The 14,531-nt window shown below is 37.0% G+C and overlaps 1 protein-coding gene across 1 annotated transcript; it reads left to right on the top strand.

Moving 5' to 3' along the window:
- Nucleotides 1-287: 287 nt before the first annotated feature.
- On the top strand, nt 288-14,223 carry NEK3 (NIMA related kinase 3). The gene is made up of 16 exons (XM_074572940.1): nt 288-400; nt 1,483-1,707; nt 2,508-2,601; nt 2,819-2,916; nt 3,962-4,045; nt 4,689-4,756; nt 4,876-4,962; nt 6,051-6,105; nt 8,298-8,498; nt 8,874-8,943; nt 9,588-9,634; nt 10,520-10,619; nt 11,009-11,161; nt 12,209-12,343; nt 12,975-13,101; nt 14,056-14,223. The coding sequence occupies exons 2-16, from the start codon at nt 1,591-1,593 to the stop codon at nt 14,120-14,122; spliced, it is 1,503 nt and encodes a 500-aa protein (XP_074429041.1). The 5' UTR covers nt 288-400; nt 1,483-1,590; the 3' UTR covers nt 14,123-14,223.
- Nucleotides 14,224-14,531: the final 308 nt, after the last annotated feature.

The raw sequence follows: 14,531 nt of genomic DNA, 5'->3' as shown, positions 1-14,531 counted from the left end.
ATGCAAGTCTCTCCCTCCAGTCGAGACTGTGAAACCGTTCACAGGGATTTGTACAACTCGGAGTCTAAAGACACTCTTTAGGTATTAACAGGCCTCCTACTGAGATGTTATTGTTAACAAATACCAGTGCTCTGAGGAATAAAAGCGGGAGGCGCTTCATAGAGGGCGGGGCTGCCATGGCTGCCGACGGTGCTGCCTCAGAGAGTGGGCGGGGACCCGCCCGCTCCCCCGGTCCCGCCCGCTCTCTGAGGCAGCGCTATCCTCCTCCTCCCCGATCCTCCGCCCCCAGCCCAACCCGGGGAAGCTAATGGTGCCCGGCTCCGCTGGGGAGAAGACGCAGCGCCTTGGCCGAGAGGGCTTTTTCCTCAGGCTTCGAGGTGGTTTGCGTGGTCCCTCTGAGGTGAGTAACGCCTCAGGCGTTGAGGGCCCGGCGGGGCCCGGGGCGGCCTTTGTCTTCCTTTCCTCAGAGAAACAGAGACATAGCTACCAAGTTTAACCGCTGTTAATGCAAAGCGCACACCGAGCGTGCCTGCTCCCCTAAAAAACACCATCTTTATTCATCACATAGGGGCCTTCAGAGGTTTTTTTCCCAAGTGAATTAATCAGCGTGTTTATTTTCCAGCCTCTGAGTAAATTGGCATTTTGTCCTTTCAGGAACAATTAAGGCCTGAGATGCCTTCTAAAACCAGCTTGTCGGCCCGTTAAAACACCCGTGTGTGCACTGGTGTATATATAAAACGAGTTTAAATTGTGGATAACTAATTTAAAGTGCCAGCGTATTGAAGAAAGCACATAATCTGTAAATCCAGTGGTAGGACACGTGGGAATGGTTCAAAGCAGCGCCAGGGGAGGTTTAGACTGGGCATTAGGAAGTGCTTTACAGAGAGGGTGGTCAAACACTGGAACAGGCTTCCTAGAGAGCTGGTTGATGCTCAAAGGCTGTCAGTGTTTAAAAGGCATTTAGACAATTCCCTTAACAACATTCTTTAACTTTTGGTCAGCCTTGAAGTGGTCAAGCAGTTGGACTACATGATCCTTGTAGGCCCCTTGAGCTGAAGTGTCCTGTCCTGTCCTATCTTACCCTGTGTTGTCCTGTTCTATCCTATCTTATCCTGTCCTAAATCTGCCAGTCTTCGAGGGCTTTGTGCATGAGCACCGGTAACTTTTTCCAGTTTGATCTTGCTTATGCTGTTTTAGGTCAGAATTGTCACTGGAAGCTTGAAGTTTATAATATTGTGCCTGGTGAGTTTTTGTTTAGCGTTACCTGCAAAAGTGCAGGTAACAAAAAGAAGATGCCAAGTTGTAGGCCTATAATTTATGTTTTCAAAGAGCTTTAGCATTCAAAATTTCATTTTCATGCTCATTTTCAGCAAAATCACAACAGTGGTTGGAACTGTATTTATGGTAATACTGAATAGTTGTAGATACCAACATTTATCACCCATTCTCGTTATTTTGCAGTTGTTTTTTTTTCTTGTGCAGGTTATATTAACAACAAATTTCAAGAAATGAATCAAGATCATGACAAAGTTTAGAAGATCATCCTGTGAAAGAGACTGAAGAGAAGAGTTAGACCTAGGCTTATAAAGAATGGAAGAATACAAAGTGTTGAAAGTACTAGGAGTGGGATCCTTTGGCAGAGCTCTCCTAGTTCATCATAGAATCAGTGACCAGCAGTATGCAATGAAGGAAATAAGACTTCCCATGGTAAGCGTGGCGTGTACATCACCTCACCCACAACTTAAAAAAAAAAAGAAAAAAGTCATCATTCTGGATATATTTTTGAAATGCTGAACACTTTTGCTGAGAGTTTTGTGTATTAGTTGCATGTAATTGCTGATACATAATTTTGTCTGAGTTGATGTTGTTGATAAGTAAAGTAGCAAAATTTGATCAGTTTCGGGAAGTGTAGGGAAGTGTAGCCCTTAGGAAGACAATGAGAATGAAACCCCTGTTCTCCTGGTGTCCTTGGCTGGATTCCCATTGATTTCACTAGGATGCAGATTTCATCTGCAACACCTAATGAGGAAATTAGCCTCATATTATTGCTGGTAATTAGTTATTTGGGTTACCTCCTCTGCACTTAGTTAAGCAACAAATCACAAAATGGAGGCACTAGCTTTATGGAGGCTGAAGCTCAGTTAATACCTGGGCACTTGGCTTTATACCGAGTTCATGCCATGTAGACTCTCAGCTGTTTCAAAGTCAGTGTGTGCTGCTTTGTTTCATAATTCTGCACTTTTAAAATAGGAAAAGTCAGTAACTGAAGCAGGAAAATATCCTCTCAAAAATAACAAACAAAAACCCCCACAAAAACTGAAGAAGTCTTCAGCTAGTAATAAACCATAGATTAAAAATGATGTGGTTTTCAAGTTTCTAAATGACTTCTTAAAATAACTGAGGAACAATTCTTAAAAATATTTTCCTTCTGGAAAGTGAGATGCATTGTGTGTATATGTGAAAATTTGTTAGTTGTGACATTTATATAAGCATACTTACATTTTCAGTCTTCATCTGATATAGAGAACTCTAGGAAGGAAGCAATTCTTTTGGCTAAAATGAAACATCCAAATATCGTTGCCTATAAAGAATCATTTGAAGGTAAATATAAAAACTTAAAATACCTTTATTTGTTTAAAGTTGCATATTCCTGAGGGATCAAGATTATTTTGTTGTTGTTGTTTATAATTCCTGTTATAAACAAAATACATGTTTATTGTAATACATAATACATTGCATGTAGTCGGAGCTGTATAGTACAAATAATATATTTCTGCTAACGAAAATACTAATTATTCTTAAATTACCTAAAATTTAGCTGATGGACATCTCTATATAGTGATGGAATATTGTGATGATGGAGATCTAATGCAAAAAATTAAACACCAAGGAGGAAATTTGTTCCCTGAAGATACGGTAAGAAAAGACAGCAGTTTGAACCAAGGACCTAGGAATCCTTTTTCATGTAAACTGAAGCACCTTGCATCACGTAAAGCAAATTATAGATACACAAACACCTTGAAGTACCTTAAATGAAACAAAGACACTTATAAATACAATAGAAGCATTATTTCTTTGTTAATTTCCAGCAGAACAAGATGAGAATTGGACTTAAAGGAATAAAAAAGAAATTGCTGTCTGTATCTGAGAATTGTGCAGGCAGTGTGAAAAACAGGGTCAGGTTTGCACACGTAAATTTATGCATTTGAGGAAAAATTTAACACAAACTTCAGCCAGAATTTAAAGCACAGTAAGAAGTACTGCAAATGAAAAGTAAATAAAGCACTCTGGTAAGATAAATTGAACTAGCCAGGAGACTAAATGGTTGCATTTTATGTAATAATTAAATGTTGAAACTGTTCAGCAGGCATTAACTCCTTTTATCACAGAGACTATAAAATGACTTAGGAGAAGGTGCAGAGTGACATCGTACTGATTGAAAACTACTTCCTGCCACAGTTAGGAGCATCTTCTTAGTTAAAATGAAAAGAACAGAATCCTCACCTAATCTAATATTTAGATTGGCCAAGCATCTTTAAGAACTTTACTTGGTACTTTTAAAAATAATACATTTCCTTTTAGAAACAGTATGTTATTTCAGTGTGGGTTTTTTGTTTCTTTTTCATTTGTTACTTTACTATGAAGTTGTAATTGACTACTTATAAAAATGACCATCGGATAAAGTGCCATGTAGTGACTCCTTAGCTTCGTTATTGTTATGTATTATTCGAGTTTTCTAGGCACAGGTAGTAAACATTCCTTCTGCCATGTTAAAATATACTATATTTTAAATCTTTATCTTTCATGCTGAGTGTAGGCTGTTACGCTAGTTACTTTTAACTCCCAGATATTCTGAACATGCTGCTATTTTCTTTCTTGATGTTTTTTTTTTATCTATTAGTAAAGTATTCATTATATGCTGTAGCATTGAGCTGTTATAACTCGTAGTTACTCTTTTCAGATCCTTCACTGGTTCGTGCAGATGTGCCTGGGTGTGAAGCACATTCACGATAAACGTGTGCTGCACAGGGATATCAAATCCAAGGTGAAAAGAGCAAGTTTTGTTGCCATTAATAAATTCTCTTCTGCATGCAGAAGTTCAGCTCCCTCTTTCGTAATTTCCTGTTACTGCTATGTGCTGTGTTTTGCATTTAGGCTTGAGAATATTAAGTAAATGAAATTGTTGAGTGTATGGGATGACATGATATTGTGGGCGTAATATAGCTATACCCTTCATATCCATACTGCTGATAGCACCAATTGCTTGTGACAGAATGCATATCATTTTAAACAATAACAGAAGTATAAAATGTGTATGCAGCATGCAGTCTGTAAATATCTTGCCTCTCATTTTTTCTTTCTTACTCTTTTCTAGTAGAAAGAGAAATTAAGAAGAAAGTGTGACCTTAGTGGTTTGAGTACAGCATCAAGATTAAGGCATTTCTATGCTCTGATTCTTCCTCTGCTACTGATGTTGGGGCTTTAGGCCCATAAAACCTTTCCATTTCCCTTTAAACACAACAAAGTTCTTAATTTTTTTTTGTAGAAGTATTAGGAGGCACAAGTAAAAGGAAATATAAATATAAAAAATCAGAAGCAATTGTCACTGTGTTTTCTGTATATACAAATTGCATAAATGTTTCTTAGAATGATATTTAAGTATGTTAATCTATGCTCTTGAAATGCAGAACGTCTTCCTCACTCAAAGTGGAAGAGTCAAATTGGGAGATTTTGGATCTGCACGCGTTCTTGCACAGTATGTGGATATCTCTACTGATCTCAGTGGTGTAAAGTTTTATTTTACTACTGATAAATAGTACAGAGTTCTTAAATCATTACTTTTCATCTGGTGTTTCTTCTTTGTCATTTCAATAGTCCAGAGTCATATGCTTGCACGTATGTGGGAACTCCTTATTACGTACCTCCAGAAATATGGGAAAGCATGCCATACAACAACAAAAGGTATTTTTGTCTTCAGTGTTCACAAATAATGCCTGACTGATGTATGTCTTTTTATTAGTGTCTCAGTCTGCCTTTGTGGTGTATCCATATTTTGTTTGGAGAAGGTATCAGGCTGAAGAATATTTAGAAAGAGGTAGTTACAGTTTTTTTAAGATGAAAAGGCCTAAATTCCTCTTGACTTAGGTAACTGAGAGTACAGTATCTTTAGCCTTAAAAGTTTGAAAACTGGTGTGCAGACCTCTCTGTGCATTTGGGAGAGTAATTACATACATACAAACATACACACATGTATTTACAGACATACATGTGTATGTGTCTGTGTCTTTTTGCTGGTCTTATTTTTCTGGATGGTCATATTTTTAAAGCTCTTCTTGCCAGTCCTGATGGCAATGTAGGGATACTGGCTACAGAACTAATGACTTAGATTTATAGACCCCAGTTATTCTGGTCCTTCTGAGATAGTAATGCGTTTACAGCTTCCTCCCAGACTCCAAAATACCAAGTCATTTTATGTCCCCTCTCCTACATCTGTTCTGTGACCCTAGTTGTTCCTGGACCAAGTGACTCATTTTCCACAGGAGGGAAGAAACCTAGCACTTAAGTTTTTTTCTGCTCCTCTTGCAAGGGCATCAGTTGCTTCTTGTGCAGGTGTCAGTACTTGCTTTTGGTGGAAGGTGATATTTTATTCTCAGTAGGAGAATTCCTGTTGGCAAGGCCAGAATTCCAACTCTCAGAATTAGGATTGTGTGTCTGCCATCTGATGTTAAGGGCCATGGAACACAAAGGCTTTCAAGTACAGAAGGATAAATATTGTTGCAGCAAATTGCTTAAGAGACATTCTAGGAGTAAAAAGCCAACTACAACTGTATGACAGTCATCCTTTTTTACATCAGGATAGGATAAAATAAGCAAGATCATTTCCCCTGGAGATGTTAAACACGTAATTGTTTTGTCTTTTATGGTTACGTATATTTATTTTTAGTTTATTCAATTCAGTTATGTACACATAATGAATTTCACTTTTTCTAGGCAGGATATTAAATTGTAATTTTTGGCTTAAAATTTCTCATCTTTCTCTATACCTACAGTGATATATGGTCTCTGGGATGTATTCTGTATGAGCTATGCACTCTTAAACATCCGGTAAGTATAGCTTTATTGCTATCAGAAGAGTATTGGAATTCCTTAAAACTTAATTAGCTGTTAGTTGTGGTTTGATGGATTCACAGTCAATTATAATTTGACTGATGTGTTTGCTGCTGCTTCTAAAAGAAGTATTGCTCTACCCTTCTCACTCCTCCTCCACTACATGCCTTCTGTTTTTCAGCAGCTTTTGGAACCTGTTGGACCCTTCTGTAAAATACACAGTTTTCGAAATTGTTAGAAAACAATTATTTTTTTTCTTTCTTGGGTAATTTTACTCAATATCAGTGACGTGATCTGGGGCTTATTAAGGAGTCCAGCGGCCGCCAGACTGGTTCCAGATATCTGCAGGGATGTTGCAGTGAGCATTGTGTTTTACAGGATCAAGACAATCACAGAAGATGTAGGCAAGGACACTCAAAATCTTTGCTAACGAGAATATATTGTGTGCAAGTGTAGGAAAACGTAGTAAGCAGTAAGAAGTTTTGAACCTCACATCAGTGATATACCTATTTTCTATTTCTTCAAATCAAACAAGTCAGTGTCCAAGCACTATCCTCCTATTGAGACAGCGGGAACCTTGATGGATGGTTCTGTCATTCTGGGACACTGTCTTCTACGGTGTTGATGCTATGCTTCTCATGTGTTAACTTTCTGTGGCGTCTATATCCAGACACATGGCTAATGCAAGAGCCCTTATCAGGTTATGTTTGTTTTGCAAGAAAATGACATTGTCCTAATTTAAGGTCATTTTTTCTTAGTTTTAAAGGAGTCTGTGGATAGGTGTGTGTTAGCCTAAGTAGGTCTGTGGCAAGGCTTTGGCAGTGTCACAGCTATTCAGGCAGTGCTCGGAGCTGGGATGCCAAGGAGTGGAGTATTCCCTTTTTAGCAGCAGTGAAATAATATGTATCTGGTTTTACGTGATGGTCACATATGTTCTTGCATAATCTATCAGAGGTGATATAAAAGCTACGCCATGGATGCCTGGCACTCTGCAGCCAAGCAGTGGGGTGTGGCATAAGAAAACTTTCTGCATGGAGATAGAAGTTTCTCAGCCATTTTTGCCCAGGCTGTTGCCATCCATGGTTATAGCTGTCCCCGCTGATACCGCAGTCGTCCGATGACTCGTACTTGTAAGCAGTAATTCCTGACTGAAGACTGGTTAACTGTCAGCTGAGGAAAGTAACAACTTGAGCTATTTCATGTAGATTTGCAAGAGGGTATTTGTGCCTTGATAAGCTACTTCTGATGATTTATTTTTTTTTATTTTAAATTGAAGTCTGCATCTTTCCTGGCTTGCAGTTTCAGTCTTGTAGTTTGATTCTGACCTCAATTATATGAAGTAAAGGACACTAAGACGATCCAAATTTACTGAATGCTATATTCCTACAAAAATAAAATTTGAATGTCGTGGTTTAACCCCAGCTGGCAACTAAGCACCACACAGCTTCTCACTCACTACCCCCCGGTGGGATGTGGGGGAGAATCAGAAGAGTAAAAATGAGAAAACTCATGGGTTGAGATAAAGACAGTTTAATAAGTAAAGCAAAAACCACGCATGCAAGCAAAGCAAAACAAAGAATTTATTCACTGTTTCCCATTGTCAGGCAGGTGTTCAGCCATCTCCAGGAAAGCAGGGCTCCATCACGTAATGGTTACTGCTTAGCAACAGCTAAAATATTAGTGTGTTATCAACATTATTCTTATCCTAAATCCAAAACATAGCACTATACCAGCTGCTAGGAAGAAAATCAACTCTATCCCAGACAAAACTAGGACATTGAACAATTTTAAATTTATAGGAGTAACTCCCACCTGTTTTCCAGTTGTACAGGTTATTGTTTGCAGTGTCCATTATGATCTGGCTTTAGTCAAACTTTTTATGCAAATTGTGATATTTTCATTCTCAGCAAATTACATTTCTGTCATTGTTAAATAAATGCCTATGTAATAGCCCTGGAAAATGTAAAGGAAAGTTACTGATGTGTTCACTCAGGGTCGTTATTCCACACCTCTGAATTAGAGCCCTGAAACTGTCAAACTGGGAACCAAATCAGTATGGTAGTAGCAAGCCTACACATAGAGACATACCATGTATTTTTATATAATTAAACATGCTCTTAAATTATATCAGCTTCTTTTTACCTTGTGCTTTAACTCCATGCTCTAATGTTGATTTATTTTTAATGCAGTTTCAAGCCAATAGCTGGAAGCATCTCATCCTTAAGATATGCAAAGGGTCCTACAATCCACTACCATCTCACTATTCCTATGAACTTCATTACTTAATAAAACAGATGTTTAAAAGAAATCCCAAGAATCGTCCATCGGCCAGTACTATTCTTGCAAGAAGTTGCTTAACTAAACTTATCAAAAATTGTTTGCCTTCTGAGGTACGGTGTATTCTTTGCCTCTAGATTTAAACAATAGTATCTACATTTTATATACTAAATCAGTTTCTTTTGTAGCTTGTTAGTGTATAACAATATAAAATGTACTGTGGTGTAGGCCCTACTCTAAAGGCCATAAATACAGTTGTAGACTTCTCAGAAAAATGAGTTTTTAGAGGGGTTTGTTTTGAAAAAAAAAAAAGTTGAAATACTGACATGATGCTGCTGAAATGAGATATTGTTAGCTGTTAGCTATAACAGTACTTTTGTATAGTAAGTCTGTTTTTAACATAAGCATATACATGTGTATAAGCATATACAATAATTTGAGAAAGGTTAAAATGGTACAGTACTTGCATCTCTTTATGCATATTCCAGATGACAAATGAGTTTGAGCAGGTATTAAAGGAAACCAAGAAACATGAAGGCAATGCAGCAAGACCAAAGGGTAAGTCAGCAACATTTTTCTTGATGTAAGGAATGACAAAATGACTAGGAATTGTAAGATTGTAAATACAGCTATAAAACATTAACATATGTTCAAATCTACTTTTAATTATTTTAAATATTATTTATTTATATTATTGATATTGTATGTAAATATTATTAATATGTAATATTATTGAACTTGTATGGAAAAATGCTTGAAGGGCATAAATTCTATTCCAGCATGAGAAGTATGGTGCAGAGCTACAATACATACATCATGAGTCTTAAGACTTGTGCTAGAATTAAACCTTTCAGTTTGAAATTGAGAAAAACTTCTAGCTGTTGCATATATTTCAAATGTGACAATGCCTTCTTTCCCAGAATATGGTGAAGCAAGTTATTTTCATTATTTAATTTTTAGAGAGAATGTTGGATTTTCTTCTTCTGCATAAATTTAGCTACACCAAAATTTGTACACATTTGGAACTGAATAGTAGAGGGACTCCCTGTTGAGAATGAGCAACGTTGCAGAAGTGTGAAGAAGCTTTCACAGAATTGTCATTGCTTGGTTCAGTGGTGTTGCTGTCATACCTCTGGAATACTGCTTTACCACAAATGTTTACTGAAGGTATTAACTCTTGAACCTGTTCCTTCATGTATCAGGTAGTGTCATGGCTGGTGGAAGCTCAGATAATAAGAAAGAAAATAGGGTAAGTATTCAAATATAAATATAATATTAATATTTTAGTAATTTAGAATGCTCTGTATTACAGAAAAGTTCATATGGAAAATTATTAGTATGCTAAACCACAGAGGGTCAGCTGTCACCTGTGTTCAAATTGCAGACTTTTCCTGTGCATTTCCCACCACTGTAACTTTGATGCTTCCCACATTTAGATTAGTTCCAAACTAAACTAGTTCCTTATACCCCTGTCAAGAAAAAAAAAAGAATCCGAAAAACCCCTCTCCTGTTTTTCTATGTTTTGAGATACTGCAAAAATTAATGCATTTTCTTTGCTTTAGGGACACATTTTGAACAGGCTGCTGTGGAAACAGTCTAGTCTGGACATAATTCTCGCTAAGTTTTAGGGCCCATGTGAGATTTCAGGTGAGGAGAATTAAGTCACAGGTGGCCAAGGTACATTATAGCACAGCCTGGCTCAGCCGTATTGAGTATATTTTTCAAAACATGTTCAATAAGCCAGTAAGGCTTCTTTTTTTTTTTTTCTTTTGATAAACCTGTCAGTCTGAGAAGCTTAATATTTGGGTGCATCTTGTTTTCCCTGGGAATATGACTCATTTATCTTTACATTGCTACTGTTCTTAAATGTAAAAAAAATAAACCCACAAATTGCGTATGTGCTTATCTTTAAAAACTGAGATTGTCTGTCAAAAAAGGACACATAGGGTGAAATACAGTGCAGTAATAGATACAGTTCAATTGCAATTGGTTTCATGGTATCAGTGATTTAGTTTTCAGACCGTTAGGCCAGCCATTTAATAGCAAAGCTAAAATAATTAATGCCATGTTAATATTACTGCTTTGTTTTTCTCAATAACAAGGATAATGATTAATAGTCTTTACTCTTTTAAAGCAAAGTAAAGATGAAAGCAAGCATAGCTCCTTAGAAAGGAAAAATAATACTAAGGATTTGCGTGAAAGCACAAAGGAACAAAGAAAATCTGATGAAGAGGGTAAGTTTTACAGTGTTAAGGCTGATGCATTTCCTTCTACGTAGTGATATCTAAATGTCAATGATCCAGCCATTTAAACAAGTAGAGCATCAAGTCTGGACCTATAGAAAACCGTGCCACTGTCTGTTACTTCTGCAATTATATTGATTCATACTGCTCATCTGAGATTTCAAAAACACTAATAAAAGAAAAATCTTGGCCAAACTGTTAAAAAATGATTGATCGAAAACATTTGGTACAGAGTAAATGTATGGGGAACTGTTACCAAGTCCAGACTTGTACCCACAGAATCAAACGTCACTGTTAGTGAAGTGCTGTACGCTTACAGCTAGTTCACATGGACAGAGAATCAAGTTAGATGCTGGTTGTCATCCTTCTTGTGGTTGCAGTTACAGTAGAAACTTCTGATGTCTTCCGAGGAATTACTGATTTGTCACATATCCATAGGAGACAATGGGAAAAGAGAATATCCAGTACTGTAATGGATGTCCTGGAAAGTGCATCCTTGCTTTCTTCCAGTTTTACATCTGAAGAGGCTAAAAGTAAGATTTAATTAAATGTGGTTTTAATTCAAGTAATATCAGTGGTTCTTTACAGGTTTTAAAAGCCAAAACTTTACTGGTCATATTTTAAATGATGTAAAAATAATTTTAAAATATTTTATTAACAAGCACTCAAAAAGTCCACTATGCTGAAGAGAATTTATTTGTGGTCTTGTGTGACAGGAGGATTGCAAAGAGTGATGAAAGCCACAGATAACGTTAGCAACCTTGAAACTACAATCATTACTAATAAATTATCCTACCAACCCTCCTCCTAATATGCCATTTGTGGGGGTAACACTGAGGAATTCATTTGATGCAGAATGCAGCTGCCTGTCTTTCAAGTACAGCCTACTATTGGGAGCATATAACATGCGCACCTCTACTTCTGTTATCATTTAACATACAGATTATGCCAGTGACAAGAACTATTAATGATGTGCCTCAGAAGTGAGGCAGAGATTCTTCTTCTACATCAACAGCTTTTAATTAGAAAACTTAACATGGGATTTCTTCTTAAAAACGTTTCAATTTTAAAATGCCCCACACTGTTTGTGATTATTATAATTATTACCTGTGATTATGGATGTGTATTCTAAGTAAATGTGAACAGTTGCTATTGAAATAAATAATCAAGATTTGAGTAGTCAGAAAATTCCCAAGCTGTGGTAGGAATGTTACATGATAATTATATGCAGGGTGAGGGAAGAGAACAGAAGAATGCATGCATTTAGGTGTTCGGCTATTAAAAGGCACAAAAATGGCCACAGGCTCCATTCTGTGAGATTTACAGAGCCACCAAGTAAGTTTGCAGAGACCCCTCACACTCCTGGCCAGTTTCTTCTGGCTCTCTGATGGCAGAAGGCCCCACTGTGGCCTTCGGTAATTTTCTTTCCTCTTAATAGTGACAGTATCAACTTCATGTTGAGAGGTCAGCAGAGCTACAGATGGAAACATCTAGACTCTTTTCCTCCTGTATTTTTCTCTTGAATGTGATCTTGTAATCCACACTGATAATGCAGTTTTTATTAATGATTTTATACCTAGGTGGCTGTGTTATAAACTACAGTGAAAATAAGCCACGTAAGCAGTGGAACAAGGAAACTCCTCAGACCCTGATGAACATTCTCAGTAACGCAGATGTCAGTTTAGCATTTAAAACATACACAATTTATAAACCAGGTAAATACCCAGGTTTGTTAATAAAGCCTTTTTTATTATTTTACATACACAGCCCCTACATATAGAGCTTGTGCATTTGAGTTCACGTCACAACAGGCTGTTTTGGGGGTTTTTTTAAGTTTGTTGAATGAAATGTGGGATTACAAAAATCCCAGCTGAGAATCTATGAGTGATTGCACATCTCTTTATGAAGAACTTTCAATGGCAGCTCAATAGCTGAGTAAGATTGTGACAAAAATGCTGACTGTGACTGCAGAGCCATGAAGTCTCTGTCCTGCTGAGCGGCCTGGTGTACGCGTTAGGGAGGTGCAATAAATAGGCTGTAGCCTCGTCAGGTAAATCCACCTTCAGTAAGTCAGTAGTGCCCTGTTTTGCAGACAGGATGGCAAGATGGCACAGCTAGAGATGACCGTAGTCTATAGATGCGCACGGCCATAAATTGTAAATACTTGTTCTGCACTTCAGTTGCATTATGAGTTTATCTCTCCACTTCAAATAGATAACAGCTTGTACTGGAATCTGCTGAGAAATGGGGACACATTAGAAAGACTATATTGTATTTATATTCTTAATAATTTTATTTTTAAAATTAAAGGATTTCAGTGACATTTTCATTTTTATACTTTCAAAGCTTCTGGAAATATATTAAGAGGTCCACTTTCTGATGAAACTGAAGCATCCGATGAACTAGATGGTGAACATGAAGCTATTGTCATAGATTCTGAGAGACTTGAGCCTAGATCTGATGATGATGACACGTACGTCCAAATGACATCCTTGTATTTTTGTTGTCTTTGGTTCCTCTAAGTGATTTTTACAGAAACACGTTCCCCCGAAGAAAATGTAGTATTTTTCTCAGCATCTAAATCCATCCCTCTCTTACGTAATGATCTTAAAATTTAGTGTTTGCTATCTTACAGGTTTTCTTTGCTATATTTATAGTTATGGATGGTGTTGAGATTAAACATGTTGCTTGTTACTAGCAGATAGGCCAATAATTTGCTGATGACTTTGCAAAAGTGAAAGCATGAGATGAAATTAGATCCCCAGTAAAGTGCAAAGCCTTCTTGCATGAAAAATCTTTGTACTCTGACCGTGAAATCAGATAACCAGTGGCAAATCTACTTGCCTAGTAGTATGTTTGCTGTGTTTGTGTATCATTCTTCCTACTCTTTCATGCATAGTGCAATAAAATCTCTTTGGTACCTACTTACTGAGACAAATTTGTTGATACTTTCTAACTTCCATGTTCTGTTTAAGTGAGTGACCCACTTCTGTTTTTGAAAGAGCAGAGTGTACATCAACACATTCTGAACATCTGTATTTTACAGATGTGGGTATGTTTTGGGGGGATTTCTTGGATTCTCAGAATCTCAGTTTATGCCATTCTTTATTTTTGTGGCACTTGGAGATGAACTACTTAAGCACGTATTACTGCAGTTCAGCGGCAAGCTGTTAATATCAGCATATTTGCAGTCTCTTAGTATATGCATTTGTTTCTGCTTTTGATAAAACTTATTTGGGTAAATTCAAAAGAGAAGAACAGCTATTGGTTCCTTAATCACAATTGTGCAGGAAATAAAGTCTCTCGTGTTGATATTTTCAACGTAATTTCTCCTAGTTCTAGGGTAATTTTAGGGGGAAAAAGGAAAATAAAGATTTATAAAGTTGTATTTTGCTTTGCAAAATAACATTTTGAAATCTATTTTTAGGGACTTCGAGGAAGATGACCCAGACTGGGTGTCGGAACTGAAAATGGTGTTGAAACACAGTGACTGAAAACTTGAATTTATGTACAGTAACTGAAGTTAGACTTGCCAGTATTTATAATCCAAATCATTGTTGTTAATAGTCTTAGTTATTAATAAAATTATTTCAGCAAAAAATTCAGAGTGGGCATGTTTTCTGTATCACTAAACCGAGGGTGGAAAATGCATAACAAGTTTTTTTAGCTAGAACGCTTGCAAATAACAAGTGTAGATGTTCAGTGTATTTGGAGTTGGTAGTAGCTTTGCAGAAATGTTCAGTCAAAAACATTAGTGCTAATAGCATTGTTCAGATTTCCCCCTTGAAATATTTCAAAGAGATGGTGTAACACTATGAGAATGTGTGAAGTTTTTCTTCCTCACTACATACTGAAACACTACATTGTGGTGGGTTGACCCTGGTGGGACTCAAGGTGCCCACC

This window comes from Larus michahellis, chromosome 1 (genome assembly GCF_964199755.1).
Source record: "Larus michahellis chromosome 1, bLarMic1.1, whole genome shotgun sequence".
In the NCBI taxonomy this organism is placed as follows: Eukaryota; Metazoa; Chordata; class Aves; order Charadriiformes; family Laridae; genus Larus; species Larus michahellis.
Note: the sequence above shows the minus strand (reverse complement) of the source record. Positions and strands in the feature narration are given on the sequence as shown.